General features: G+C 47.5%; 1 protein-coding gene and 1 long non-coding RNA gene across 2 annotated transcripts in view; both read right to left on the bottom strand.

Annotated features, from left to right (window-relative positions):
• The window catches only part of LOC140851730 (uncharacterized), a 28,307-nt gene extending 19,628 nt beyond the window's left edge, over nucleotides 1-8,679 (bottom strand). The window contains exon 1 of the long non-coding RNA XR_012134469.1: nucleotides 8,175-8,679. This is a non-coding gene — a long non-coding RNA (uncharacterized lncRNA). The remainder of the gene's footprint in view (nucleotides 1-8,174) is intronic.
• Nucleotides 8,680-10,064: 1,385 nt separating this feature from the next.
• Nucleotides 10,065-10,976, bottom strand: LOC140851764 (uncharacterized). The gene has a single exon (XM_073243893.1). The coding sequence runs from the start codon at nucleotides 10,940-10,942 to the stop codon at nucleotides 10,289-10,291; it is 654 nt and encodes a 217-aa protein (XP_073099994.1). The 5' UTR covers nucleotides 10,943-10,976; the 3' UTR covers nucleotides 10,065-10,288.
• Nucleotides 10,977-13,777: the final 2,801 nt, after the last annotated feature.

The raw sequence follows: 13,777 nt of genomic DNA, 5'->3' as shown, positions 1-13,777 counted from the left end.
AGTATTTCTTCTCCAGAGAGTACAAAAGATCATTCTTCTGAAGGCCACCTTTCAGGGCGGCCATGGCAACTGACTGGTCCAAGTTCCGGACCTCCAATGCCGCGATGTTGAAGCGGTTGATGTAGGCCCATAGGGACTCCCCCTCCCTCTGCTTGATGTTGATGAGGGACTCCGAACCCTTCCGGGGACGCCGACTGCTGACAAAATGGGCCACGAATTGGTGGCTCATTTGATCAAAGGAAAATATGGTACCCGGCTTCAGAGCCGAGTACCAGTTCCTTGCTGCTCCCTTTAAAGTAGACGGGAAAGTCCGGCACAAGATGGCGTCAGGAGCGCCGTGAAGCAGCATCATCGTTCGGAAGGCCTTCAGATGATCAACCGGGTCCGACGTCCCGTCGTAGCTTTCGAACTGGGGAAGCTTGAAGTTCGGCGGGATCGGTTCCTGCATAATCATTTGGGAGAAGAAAGGGTCAGTGCAAATATCCTCACCATAAGCGGGAGGCGCGTGGCGGAGTTCTTCGATCCGCCGGTTCATCTCCTGGAGCCTCCGGTCCAGGAAATCCTCTCGACTTCGAGTCTCGAGGGTCCTTTGGCAGAACGGGGGTAGGGATCTTCCAGGGGTGGAATCGTGATCCGACTGAGGGCTCTCTACCCTCGGATTCGCCTTCCCGGGAAGGACGGGGCGGCTGGCCCAGGTGGCCCGCCCCGCCGCCGGGTTCTGGCATTCCGGAGACGCCCCCTCCGGATGCGCCGACGCCTGCGGTTGCTGCTGCTGCATCGCTTGTACGGCTTCGACGAGGCCCTTGACCTGCTGCGCCAGCAAGTCAAATTGCTTCGTGCCGACCGCCGCCGCCGGAGGGGGAAGAGGAGGAGGCTGAGAAACTGGAGGGGAGGCCGGAGCCTGAGATCTGGCCGCGGAGGCCGTAGACCGCCGGGTGGACGCCTTGCGCGGAGGCATCGAGTGCTAATCTCGCAGGAGAAGATTAGGAGTGGGTGACGGAGAGATGGTCGGAGACGGCTCCATTGAACACTCCTTCAAGAACAAGGGTGCTGCGAAGACACAGGCCCCTTCCTCTAGCGCCAATCCTGTTGGTGCAAAAATCTGCTTGCGCCGGAGAAGCTGGAGTCGGGGAAGCCGCGGTCGCCGCCGGGACCTGCAAGGGAAGTCTAAACCGGAGGTGGGGTTGCTCCGACAAGACCCTCCGACGCTCAAGTCAGTTCTCTGCCTCAACAAGAATGGAGTGCTCGAACGGAGAATTTAGCAGAGTTTAGAGATAGGAAAATGAGCTTAAAGAATAACGTATCTGGGTCCCCCTTTTATAAGCGGAGGAGGCAACGGATTGATGGCGACGTTTGTAACCGTCCGGTAGTGGGCCGCCCATGGTCAGGGGAATTGATTGCAAAGGATAGTGGGGTAGACGCATGGCCATCACCGTGGCTCGCCACGTGGAATCTGTTACGAGGGGTGGAGCAGCGTCCGTTGTCGTGACTCGCCAGCGGATCGCATGAAATCCGTCGCAGGAGGTGGGGCAGGTTCGTGGCCGTTATTGTGGCCTGCCAGGGGGTAGTGGAGCTGTGCGGAATCTGCCACAGGAAGTGGAGCAGGGTGGCGATGGTTACTGCGGCCTGTCAGGGAATGATGGAACCGCGCGGAGTCCGCCACAGGAAGTGGAGCAGGGTCGTGGCCGTTTTGGTGGCCTGCCAGGGGGCGCGGATCTGTTGATCGAGGCTCGGCAGCGGTCGGAGTCCGGCCTCTGTAGGAGTCCGGGAAAGGTTCTCCTTTCGGTTGGGGTCGTAGGTGGAGTCCGGCTCCTGTAGGAGTCCGGACGGAGCTTACCTGCAGTGGATATTGAAAGCGGAACCCGGCTCCCGTAGGAGTCCGGGCGGAGCATTCTGCAATCAAAGTTAAAGATGAAGTCCGGCTCCCGTAGGAGTCCGGACGGAGCTTACCAACAGCTGATACTGAGGGCGGAGCCCGGCTCCCGTAGGAGTCCGGACGGAGCTTACCAGCAGCTGATGCTGAGGGCGGGGCCCGGCTCCCGTAGGAGTCCGGGCGGAGCTATGCAGCAGTTGATGTCGGAGGCGGAGCCGTGCTGTAAGGGACGTCGGAAGCGGAGCCCGGCTCCCGTAGGAGTTCGGGCGGAGCATTCTGCAATCAAAGTTAAAGATGAAGTCCGGCTCCCGTAGGAGTCCGGACGGAGCTTACCAGCAGCTGATACTGAGGGCGGAGCCCGGCTCCCGTAGGAGTCCGGGCGGAGCCGAGCTGCCGTTGATGTCGAAGGCGGGGCCCGGCTCCCGTAGGAGTCCGGGCGGAGCTGAGCCGTTGTCGATGCCGGTGGTGGAGCCCGGCTCCCGTAGGAGTCCGGGCGGAGCTGAGCTGCTCGAAGTCGAAGGCGGAGCCCGGCTCCCGTAGGAGTCCAGACGGAGCTGAGCCGTTGTCGATGCCGGTGGAGGAGCCCGGCTCCCGTAGGAGTCCGGGCGGAGCTGAGCTGCTCGAAGTCGAAGGCGGAGCCCGACTCCCGTAGGAGTCCGGGCGGAGCTGAGCCGTTGTCGATGCCGGTGGAGGAGCCCGGCTCCCGTAGGAGTCCGGACGGAGCTGAGCTGCTCGAAGTCGAAGGCGGAGCCCGGCTCCCGTAGAAGTCCGGGCGGAGCTGAGCCGTTGTCGATGCCGGTGGAGGAGCCCGGCTCCCGTAGGAGTCCGGGCGGAGCTGAGCTGCTCGAAGTCGAAGGCGGAGCCCGGCTCCCGTAGGAGTCCGGGCGGAGCTGAGCCGTTGTCGATGCCGGTGGAGGAGCCCGGCTCCCGTAGGAGTCCGGGCGGAGCTGAGCTGCTCGAAGTCGAAGGCGGAGCCCGACTCCCGTAGGAGTCCGGGCGGAGCTGAGCCGTTGTCGATGCCGGTGGAGGAGCCCGACTCCCGTAGGAGTCCGGGCGGAGCTGAGCTGCTCGAAGTCGAAGGCGGAGCCCGGCTCCCGTAGGAGTCCGGGCGGAGCTGAGCCGTTGTCGATGCCGGTTCCGCCGAGGGTCTCGGCTGTGGGTATTTTATACCCAACAAGGGACTTGGCTGTGTATTGATGCAACATAGTAAGGTAGTGGCTTACGCCTTAAGACAATTGAAACCATATGAACAGAATTATTCAATACATGATTTGGAGTTAGCTGCAGTGATTTTTGCCATGAAAATTTGGAGACATCATTTATATGGTGCGCAGTGTGAAGTGTTTACTGATCATAAGAATTTGAAGTATACTTTTACATAGAAGGAATTAAACATGAGACAGAGAAGGTCGTTAGAACTGTTGAAAGATTATGATTTAATAATTCATTATTATCCCGAAAAAGCTAATGTTGTCGCTGATGCTCTTAGTAGAAAATTCATGAAAAATTTGACTATTTTAATTACACATCAAAGTCAATTATTAAAGGATATAAGAAAACTGAAATTAGACATTCGAGTATATGACTCAACAGTACGATTAGCCAACATGAGGGTTCAGCCAACACTCATTGAAAGAATTATAGTCGCCCAGAATGATGATCCATAATTAATGAAAATAAGGAATTCAGTGGAAGCTGGTGTTCAATCTGAATTCAAGATACATGATGATGGTTCGTTAAGGTTCGAAAATAGAATTTGCATACCCAATGATTCGATACTCAAACAAGAAATACTTCAGGAAGCACATCAGACTGGTTATACAGTTCATCCGGGAGGTACTAAGATGTATAGAGACTTAAAAGAAATGTACTGGTGGAATAATATGAAAAGAGAGATCGCTCAATTTGTGGCTCAATGTTTGATATGTCAACAAGTTAAAGCTGAACATCAGAGACCTGCAGGATTACTTTAACCTCTCGATATTCCAATATGGAAGTGGAAACATATTACTATGGATTTTGTAACTGGACTACCTAAGACTCCAAGTAAAAATGATGCAGCCTGGGTGATTGTGGATCGATTGACAAAGTCTGCACACTTTCTACCAATTAGAGTTGGATTCACTTTGAAAAGACTAGCAAAATTATATATGAAAAAAATTGTAAGGCTACATGGAATTCCAGTGACCATTATATCAGATCGAGGCACCAAATTTGTATCACAGTTTTGGAAGAGCTTACACAAGGCATTAGGAACAAAATTGAACTTTAGTACAGCCTTTCATCCACAGACTGATGGCCAGTAAGAGAGAACTATTCAGATCTTAAAAGATATGTTAAGAACTTGTATTTTATATATGAAAAGTTTTTGGGACGAGCATCTACCTTTGATTGAGTTCGCTTATAATCACAGTTATCAGGCTAGTATTGGTATGACATCCTATGAAGCATTATATGGTAGAAGATGTCGATCACTGATTCACTGGGATGATGTTGGTGAGCGGAGAATATTGGGCCCCGAACTTATTCAACAAGCAGTCGAGAAGATTCAATTAATTAAAGAACGACTTCGGACAGTACAAAGCAGACAGAAAAGTTATGCAGATAACAGGAGACGGAAATTAGAATTTCAAATTGGTGACCATGTATTTCTCAAAGTATCTCCTTCAAAAGGAATCTTAAGATTTGACATTCGTGGCAAATTGAATCCTACATATGTGGGTCCGTTTGAGATTTTGGAAAGAATTGGTGAGGTGGCATATAAACTTGCCTTACCACCTTCACATGTCGGAGTACATAATATTTTTCATGTTTCTATGTTGAAAAAATATTTACCAGATCCAAGTCACATCGTGGAGCTTAAACCCTTGCAAGCAAGAAAAGATCTATCATATGAAGAATATCCAATACAGATCGTGGACCATAAAGAACAAGTGCTGAGACATCGCAACATTCCTTATGTCAAGATACAGTGGAGTCGACATTCGGAAAGAGAAGCTACTTGGAAACTAGAGGAAGAAATGAAGTAAAAATATCTCCAGCTCTTCGAGACCACAGGTATAAAAAATTTCTAGGATAAAATTTCTTTTAGGGGTGAAGAATGTGATGACCCAAGCCCAAGCCCAAGCCCGATTTAGGGGACCCAAGCCCAAGCCAAAAAAAAAAAAAAAAACAGGGGAATCGGGAAGAAGGCTCCCGATAGGAGTCCCCAAGCCAAAAAAAAAAAAAAAAACAAGGGAATCGGGAAGAAGACTCCCGATAGGAGTCTTCTTCTCCGATGAAGCTGCGGTGATCGGGAGTCCTAGGACCACCAAGAGTCCTAGGGCTCTCTATAAAAAGGCTTTCCCCTTCCTTAGAAACCCCCCATCGATCTTCCTCTCTCTCTTCCTCCCTAATTTTCTCCGATTGAAGCTGCGGCGGCCCTTGTTTCGTGCTCGCCGCAATTTTCCGCCGGCGGGGTCATCGGAGGCTGAGGTAAGCCTTCCTTTCTCTTCCTCTCTCCTCTCCCTTCTTTCCCGTGCCTATGGACATGACTGCCGGCGACGGTTGTCGTCGGATTTTATCGAAGAAGAGACCCATGTTCGGTCTCTTCTTCTTCTTTGATTTTCCGGTGCCGGCGACGGTTGTCGCCGGATTTCGTCGAAGAAGAGACCCCTGTTCGGTCTCTTCTTCTTCTTTGATTTTCCAGCGCCGGCGATCACTGCTGACCGCCGGTCTTGGCCTTTCCGAACCCATGTGGGTTGCCGCCGGCCTTCGTCGTGTCGACCGTGGCCCGAACGGCCGATCAAAGGGAGGGGACTCCGGTCCCCTGTTTCGGTCAGGAAAGAGCTCGAGAGAAAAGAAAAGAAAAGAAAAGAAAAGAAAAAGAAAATAAAAGGAAGAAAAAGAGAAAAAGAAAAGAAAAGAAAAGAAAAAGGAGGAAAAAAAAGAAAAAAAAGAGAAAAAAAAGAGAGAGAAAGAGAAAGAGAGAGAAACTTTCTCTCTCTACTCTCTCTCTTGGATTTTTTTAGGATTTATGGATTTAAAAAAAAAATAAAAATAAAAATAGTAAATAAATAAATATAATAATAATAATAAAAGAAATATAAGAAGAGTTTTCATGGATCAATCCAAAAATTCAGGATACTGTCATCTAGTCGATCCATGTAAGGATATTGGATTTTAGGAAATTTTATTTTTTCGATGAAATTTTGATCAAAAATAAGATATTTGACGTACCAGGTCCGGAGAAAGATTTTCAAGATTTCTAGGATCTCTAATTTGGATTTTGTTTTAAGGTAAGTAGTGTTTTACTTTTATTGAATTTATCTGATAAATTATAAATTTGAATTATATAAATTCATGGCATGTTTGTGATTGAAAATATTTATTGAAATTAATTGTGATTGAAAATAATTATTGAAATTATTTATGATTGAAGTTATTTGTTGAAAATTATTATGATGATGTATGATCATAAAGAATGATATGATTTAATTTGACTCGAATATCATTTTTTTATATTATTTTCGAAATAATACATGAATTAAAAGATGATATGAATTGACAACCTGATTATGTAAAAGACCCCGCTAATAGGGGCATATACGTTGGCAATTGATTTGTCCTGAGGATTTATGTCGCCAGCGAGACCAGCGACATGTCGCTAGAGAGACCAGCGACAAACCGCCAGTGAGACTAGCGGTTCCGAAAGACCTGCTGCCTCACTGCTTACTAGGCTATTTAGCTCACGATGAGTTTTATATTTTTCTTTACAGATCCAGAAAATTAACATGATGCGGGATTTCGGTTGGGAGAGCAATTAGAGATGGAGTTAGCTCATTTGATTTAGGATTTTCTCAGAATCGATGCAAGATTTTTATTTTAAGTGTTGACTTTGTCAGACAATTATTTTTCTTTTGACACTGAGTTTTGATTTGTTATTTGAACTAAGGTTGATCATTAAAATTGAAAAATTATTTAGCATTATGTGTAAGATATCATGATGAGATGCCTTGCTCATGAAAAAAATTTCTTTTGAGCATGCGGCATTGCCATGACCTTTAACTCACAACCTCGGGTCGGAGGCATGACACCATAATGATTGTCAATAAATATAGCTTTTGTTTTGGAGAAAATTACTTTCTTTCAAATCAAATAAACACTGCAGCATTGATGAGGGCTTTCGCAAAATCCTCTCTCAGAAAAGGAGAAAAGGCAGCTAAGTCGCTGGAAACATAAATCTTCATTTATTCATTGCGTTTTCAAGTTTGTTTCTTGAGTTTTCTGTCCAATTGATAAGCAACGCTATAGTGATAATTAACCAGTGGGCTCAACACCGCATATCCATCCAAATTCAAGAACAAAGCAACTAATTGCTGACCAATTCTGCTCATAAAAGACCAATATTTTTTAGAGAATTTCATCAACAGTTACTTCTAACACACACCAAAAATCGTCACATCCTAACTGGTGAAGACGACTGGAGCCCCCAAGAAACTGAAGTCCAATATCCACTCGAATCAAAATTCGAGATAAAAGGTCCATCCAGAGGAAAAGATTGCAATACCTATAAAGTAGTGATCAGGACAACCACATTTCAGAAAGACTAATCAAAACCGTCTTTTCACAAAGGATTTTAGATATCCCTGAGGAGATGACGACGCTAAGCCCCTCGATCAAAGACTCCACCTCCGAGACCCCGCTGCTGGTCACGAAGCTCGAGAGAGGGAGGCGGTCATTGTCCACATCGAGTCGCAACTCGAGGGCCGATGTCTTAATGGAAGATGTTAGGAACCTAAAACTAAATCTGGGTAAACATAAGGACCCATGACTAGTTTTTACCTAAAAAAAAAGGGCTTGCGTTGATGTCGGCAGAACAGTAGACGAATTTAGTACAGAAGTAAACGGTTGCAAATAATAATTTTAATAAATCCCCATCCGAAACTAACTGGGACTTAAATCCACATAAATCCCGGCACCTCTTTCCCTCAAGAGCGACCTGGCGGGTGGAGAAAACTTATAAAACCCAAAACCACTTTCTCAAATCTAAAATGCAAGCCTCCATTCTTGATCGCAGGCGACAAAAGGAACAATTCACGGGTAGATTCCGTGTTATCAATTCCAAATGATTTCATAAAAGACATTGCAATTTCAAAGAACAATCAAAAGAATTGGGGGGAACAATCGACACGGAAAGAAATTCTCGATCCCAGGCCGCAGCCAAACAAGATAAAATAGAAAATTTTAACAGACAAAATGCTGAGATATAAGCATCAGAGTAGAGACTCGAGGAAAGTGAGGAAGGAGAGGGAAGGCGGACCCGCTCGCCGGCGACGACGAAGGTAACGTAGACGGACTTCTGGGGAATGAGGACCCCGAAGACAGGCATACTCTTCTCACCGCCATCGCCGCCATGGTTTCCCCTTTGACATTCTCCTCCGCTCGTCTCCCCCTTTGGATGCTCTTTTTTTAGCGTTACAACTTTTGAAGCTCTTTCGCCGATGGCTTCGAAAAAGAGAATTCGTTTTCCTAAGCTAGTTTTATATTAAACACTTCGTATCATTATTTATATTTAGTCCCGCGCTCGAGTTTTTGTACTCAGTCCCCCGCACAAAGTATCGTTACATAATGTGTAAATTAAAATGTTATAGGTTTTTGCAAAGTAATCCCCAATCATTTTCATATTTATATATTAATTTTTATCTCTTCTATATTTACATTTTAATCTTTAAAATCTTGTAAAATTAGATGATAGGAATTTCTGGATGTATTCTCCTAACGTGGTGTCAATGATTTGTGCCTCTCCATTGTTGCTCGTCCAGCAAAGCCTAGAGCAAGAGAAAAAAAATAGAATTCAATTAAGAAAAACCAATGGAAGGGCTAAATTATAAAGATTTTTATATAAACATAAAAATATAAAGATTAATAAGTAAATATATTTTTTTTTTTGACTACTCTGAGAAAAATTCAATATTAAAATTGGGCCTTACATTGCGATTATAGTCATAATTATTCGAAAAGCGTTTACACTCGAGTTTGGCATTGGTGATATACAATGAAATAATATGGATAGCTATGATGTCCATTATGATTCATCTCTCAATGAATAGTTATGATCTTCCATTTTTAATTAAATTTTAATTATTTAAATAGTTTGATAATTATATTCTTGGTTTTGTAGAATGCATTTCTCTTATTTTTCTCCTTTAGAACAAAATTAAAGTGTGTGAAGCATATACTTGTTTCGCATGGTGTGACTGAAACATAGAGAGGAACAATATACTTTAAGCTTGGCTCAATACCGTCTGTCTATATACATATATCAAACCACTAATGAATAATCAAGATCCTTAAATCTTAACTTTTAGAAACTTTTTCATTCCATTTTGCTCTTCGTTTTTAGTAAAACTTATCCAGTATCTCGATTTTCCAATCATGATTATCTATAATTTTCTTTTTATAAATAGATGGAAATGCCACTTCATATATATAAGTGCTTGAACTAAAAATTCCTCACCGACATTCACTGTAGCGAGTCATGGCAAGCAATGGATCCATGTCCTGTCAGCCAGTATTGTTTGAATAACTTGTGAGAAATTGAACTTTGTGGAATTGGTGTAATTAATGAGACTGAACGTAGAGCAATACTTGCAATAATCTTGTAGACTATTTGGTCTAGAGGCTTATTACATGGATTTTGATCCAAGGAAAGACATGCATAACCATTGCATAGGGAACTGTGAGAAAACACTAGATATGTAGATCTTAATTGCAGTTTTGAGAAGGACGACTGAAATCCAGGAGTCTAGAGCAATGCAATTTGAATTTTTTTTAATTTTATACATGAAAAAAGAAATAATATTCTTCCAATCAACTGAACTGTTGCAGGAGGATATCTTTAATGGCCTAACTCTCTGATTTTAACGTAAAAAGGTGACAATCGTTGACTCTGATAATCAAGAGCATAAATTTATCATCGCAAAACCGGCCGTCTCAACATAAACCATATATATACCAACATACAATTTTTTTTTTTTTTGACAATCAACACACAAGTAAGTATATATAAATAAAACAATATTTATCTTGTGATGATATTAAACAAAAAGACAGTTCAAATATATATGTTGTTACCAATTCTTGCTCAACCAAAAAAAACACTGTTGCTGCTGGAAAATAAATTAAACTCAAGACCACAATGCATGCGTGCTTGTAAATAGAACGTGGAGAATTTGCAGTTCATCCATGCATAAACCGTGATCAGCAATAGATTAACACATGCCACTTTATCAGACAAGAGGGAGATATGCAAGTGATCTCTCCATGTTAAGCTTGTCTCTTTGTTGATATTAGCAAAAGGAAGAAATAGATCTCATAACAAAAAGGAAAGCAATTTAGAGCCAGCCCACAAGATGACCTTCGAGACTAACATATTCAGCATTGGTTTTCTATCCGCAGCGAGCCGGAATTCGACTGTTGGCATTCGTCCACCAAAGCCTCTCGAGCCAACGTCAATCCCTTGGGGACGAGAGATCTATCAAAGGCTGCACAGTCTATCCAATCCTTCAGCAAGCTCTCCTGCCCCCATCCCTCAGGTATCCAAACCCGGCCTGCCATCTCCATCCTGTGCCTCTTCAGCTTCTCTCGCCCGCAGTCCTCAACCGAAGGTCCCTTAGAGCTCGCCTCCGACTGCGAGCTCTCAGGATTATTGGAGCACTCTATCTTTCCTCCACCACCATTCTTCGAAGACATATCGAAGGCAACGAGTTGCTTCGAGTTCTCCATTTGAAGGCTCTCAGAAGGTGGAACCGGGTCCTCATGGGAATCTGAAACTCGAGTTTTCTCCTTGGAGTTCTCCATGCAGCTCTTGCGAATCGTGCTGTCTCCTTTGGTAAATGAGACGGGCTCTTCCTCCTCCTCCTCCTCTCTCCTTGTTCTCCTTCTCATCTCCTTGATCTTATCTCTTAAGAGAGAGTTGTTGGAAGCTAAAAAAATCACGAGAGAGGAGAAATGAACTAGTGGTGCAAGGAATGGGAACGAAGAGGGAGTGGGTGGGGGCCGGGCGGACACGGTGGAAGTTTGGTTCATATGGTGGGTGGAAGCGGTACGTGTCCATGGTGGGAGATTGTGTGGTTGCCTCCGCATGAGAAGGGAATGGGATTCAGGCTGTGAGGTTCGAGCTTCTTTGGGCCGATGAAATAAGAAATTTTGACTGGATATTTAGGGTGGCCGGCCTACATCACGCTTAAAGTTCGCATGGATTCTCATGTTGGTGAGATGTTGACCCATGAAATATGACGGCTTGGCACGACATGGGCTACATAATTGGGTTATAACTGTCATTACGCAAGAAATGTCTGATAACAAGTCTATTATATATTATAATCTACTCCTAATGACTAATACATGGGTTGAGCACACCTCTACATCTTTATACAATGAAAAGTGAAGGTATTGGAAAACACCAACGGACGACCCCGACCGACTCCGACGAACGACTCCGACGGACGATCCCGACGGATGACTCCGACGGACGACCGACTGACGACTCCGACGGACGACCCCGACCGACGACTCCGACGGACGACCCCGACCGACCCCGACGGACGACCCCGACCGACGACCAACGGACGACCCCGACCGATGACTCCAACGGACGATCCCGACCGACCCCGACAGACGACCTCGACGGACGACTCCGACCGACCCCGACGGACGACCCCGACCGACGACCGACGGACGACCCCGACGGACGACTCCGACGGACGACCCCGACCGACGACCGACGGACGACTCCGATGGACGACCCCGACGGACGACTCCGACCGACGACCTCGACAGACGGCTGCCAACAATATCCGACCGAAGGTATGTCGGTCGATCCGACCCATACTGTTTCCGACCGACCGAGCGGTCGAATCCATATTATCGACTCACTATCGGGGGTGGCAGCCGACGTCCGACTTAAGCAAGACACCAGACCAGCCGACGGTGCCTCCAGGTCATCATCCGACGTCCCGACAGTCAAATATCGACGTATGATCGACCAGCCCTTCCAAATGCCGTACAACCTCTATGGATTGCTGTCCTGTCAAGGACGTGCTGTGTGACCGTCCTGGAACATTGTCCTGCCAAGGACATGGGTTGATTCTGACAACCCACGGCGATTTGACAGCCCACGGCGACTCTGAGAGCTTCCGACGATTTGACAACTCCTCCCATTATCTGCGCCATTAATGATGGCGCCATGCCGCGCTCTACTATAAAATGGGGAAGGCAACAGTGCTGGAGGAGGTCCCTTCGAAATCTTTGGGCTTACTCCCTCTCTCTCTCTCTCTCACCCTCTCTCGTTGAGTTCCTTAATTCTAGTCTACTGTTGCCTAGTCTCCTCTCTGACTTGATCGTCGGAGGATCCCCGTCGGAGTCACCTCCGGTCAATGCGGACTTCTTTCGCAGGCGCTCGTTCCCGACGACCAGGCGATGAGGGGATTGACCGCAATAAATTTGGTGCGCCAGGAAGGGGGGTATCGACAGCACCAGAGATTGCAACCTCCACGAAACTCGAAACATCTCCTAAGATGACAAGAACAAGAGCTCAACGGTCGAGGGTCACCGGGTTGGCGAGGCGCTCTTCCCGTCGGGAAGAGGCCTCTCCTCCACCCTCCATGGCAGAACCTAGCTCTTCGCATCCCGCGGTGACTACAGAGGCACAGATCGCGGCGATCGTGTGGCAGATGACCGTGCTGACAGATGCGGTCAAGAGCCTTCAGCAGCGACCGATCCGGTTGCCGCCCTTACCGGCGGAGCAACCGACGGCACGTCCGGTGCCCTCCAGGAGCAGCCGCCGAAATCCGTATCGGTCTCCGTCGCCCCCACGGGAGCACCTGCTACAGCGCTCCCACCAAGAGGAGGAGGGGCGGCCGCGGCGTAACACCCATCGGTCTCGACGGCCATCTCCCTCCCAGCTGGAGTGAGCGAGGAAGGAGAAGCGACTGCGAACACCGTCCGCCTCTCTCTCGGACTCCTCCGGAGACTCTACCCCCGGGGTCTCTCAGCACCGACGGATCGACAACTACGAACACAAGTTTGAAGAAATCGACCGTCGGCTTGCCCAGCTGCAGGTGGACGGATAGAAGTCCTCGAACGACGTCGACTTTCGGACCGCCCAACCACTCTCCCGACTCATCCTCGACGAACCGATCCCCAGTCGGTTCAAGATGCCACACGTGAAGCCTTACGACGGCTCCACCGACCCGATCGACCATTTGGAGAGCTACAAAGCTCTCATGACGATTCAAGGGCCAACCGACGCTCTTCTTTGCATCGGCTTCCCCGTCACACTCCGCAAAGCTGCCAGGGCCTGGTACTCCGGCCTCTGCTCGGGAAGTGTCCACTCCTTCGGACAGCTCGAACATTCCTTCGTGGTCCATTTCACCACCAGTCGGAAGCCGCCACGAACCTCGGACAGTCTTTTCTCCCTCAAGTAGAGAGAAAATGAGACTCTACGACACTTTGTGGCCCGATTCAACGTGGCCACACTTGAGATCCGGAATCTCAACGAAAACATGGCTATCTCGGCCATGAAGAGGGGGTCCCGTTTCACACTCTCTGGACAAGACCCTCCCCCGGACGTACGCCGAATTGCTGGAGCGCGTGTACAAATACATGCGCGCAGACGAAGGAGCTTCTGACCGACGTCTGACCTAGGGCACGGGCCGGAAGGAAAAGTGGAAGAAAGGTCGGGCCCCTACTGAACCCAGCAGGCCCCCCACCGATAGACGGGTCTTACCCCGACGACGGAGTCCGAGACCGACGCATCGCAGATATGACTCCTACACCCCTCTCTCCGCTCCTCGTGCGCAGATTCTACGACGGAGATCGAAGGAGTGGAATATCTGCGACGGCCTCCGCCTTTGAAGGCAA

Source organism: Elaeis guineensis, chromosome 9, assembly GCF_000442705.2.
Source record: "Elaeis guineensis isolate ETL-2024a chromosome 9, EG11, whole genome shotgun sequence".
Lineage (NCBI taxonomy): Eukaryota > Viridiplantae > Streptophyta > Magnoliopsida > Arecales > Arecaceae > Elaeis > Elaeis guineensis.
The sequence above is the reverse complement of the archived record's forward strand: the minus strand, read 5'-3'. Positions and strand labels throughout refer to the sequence as shown.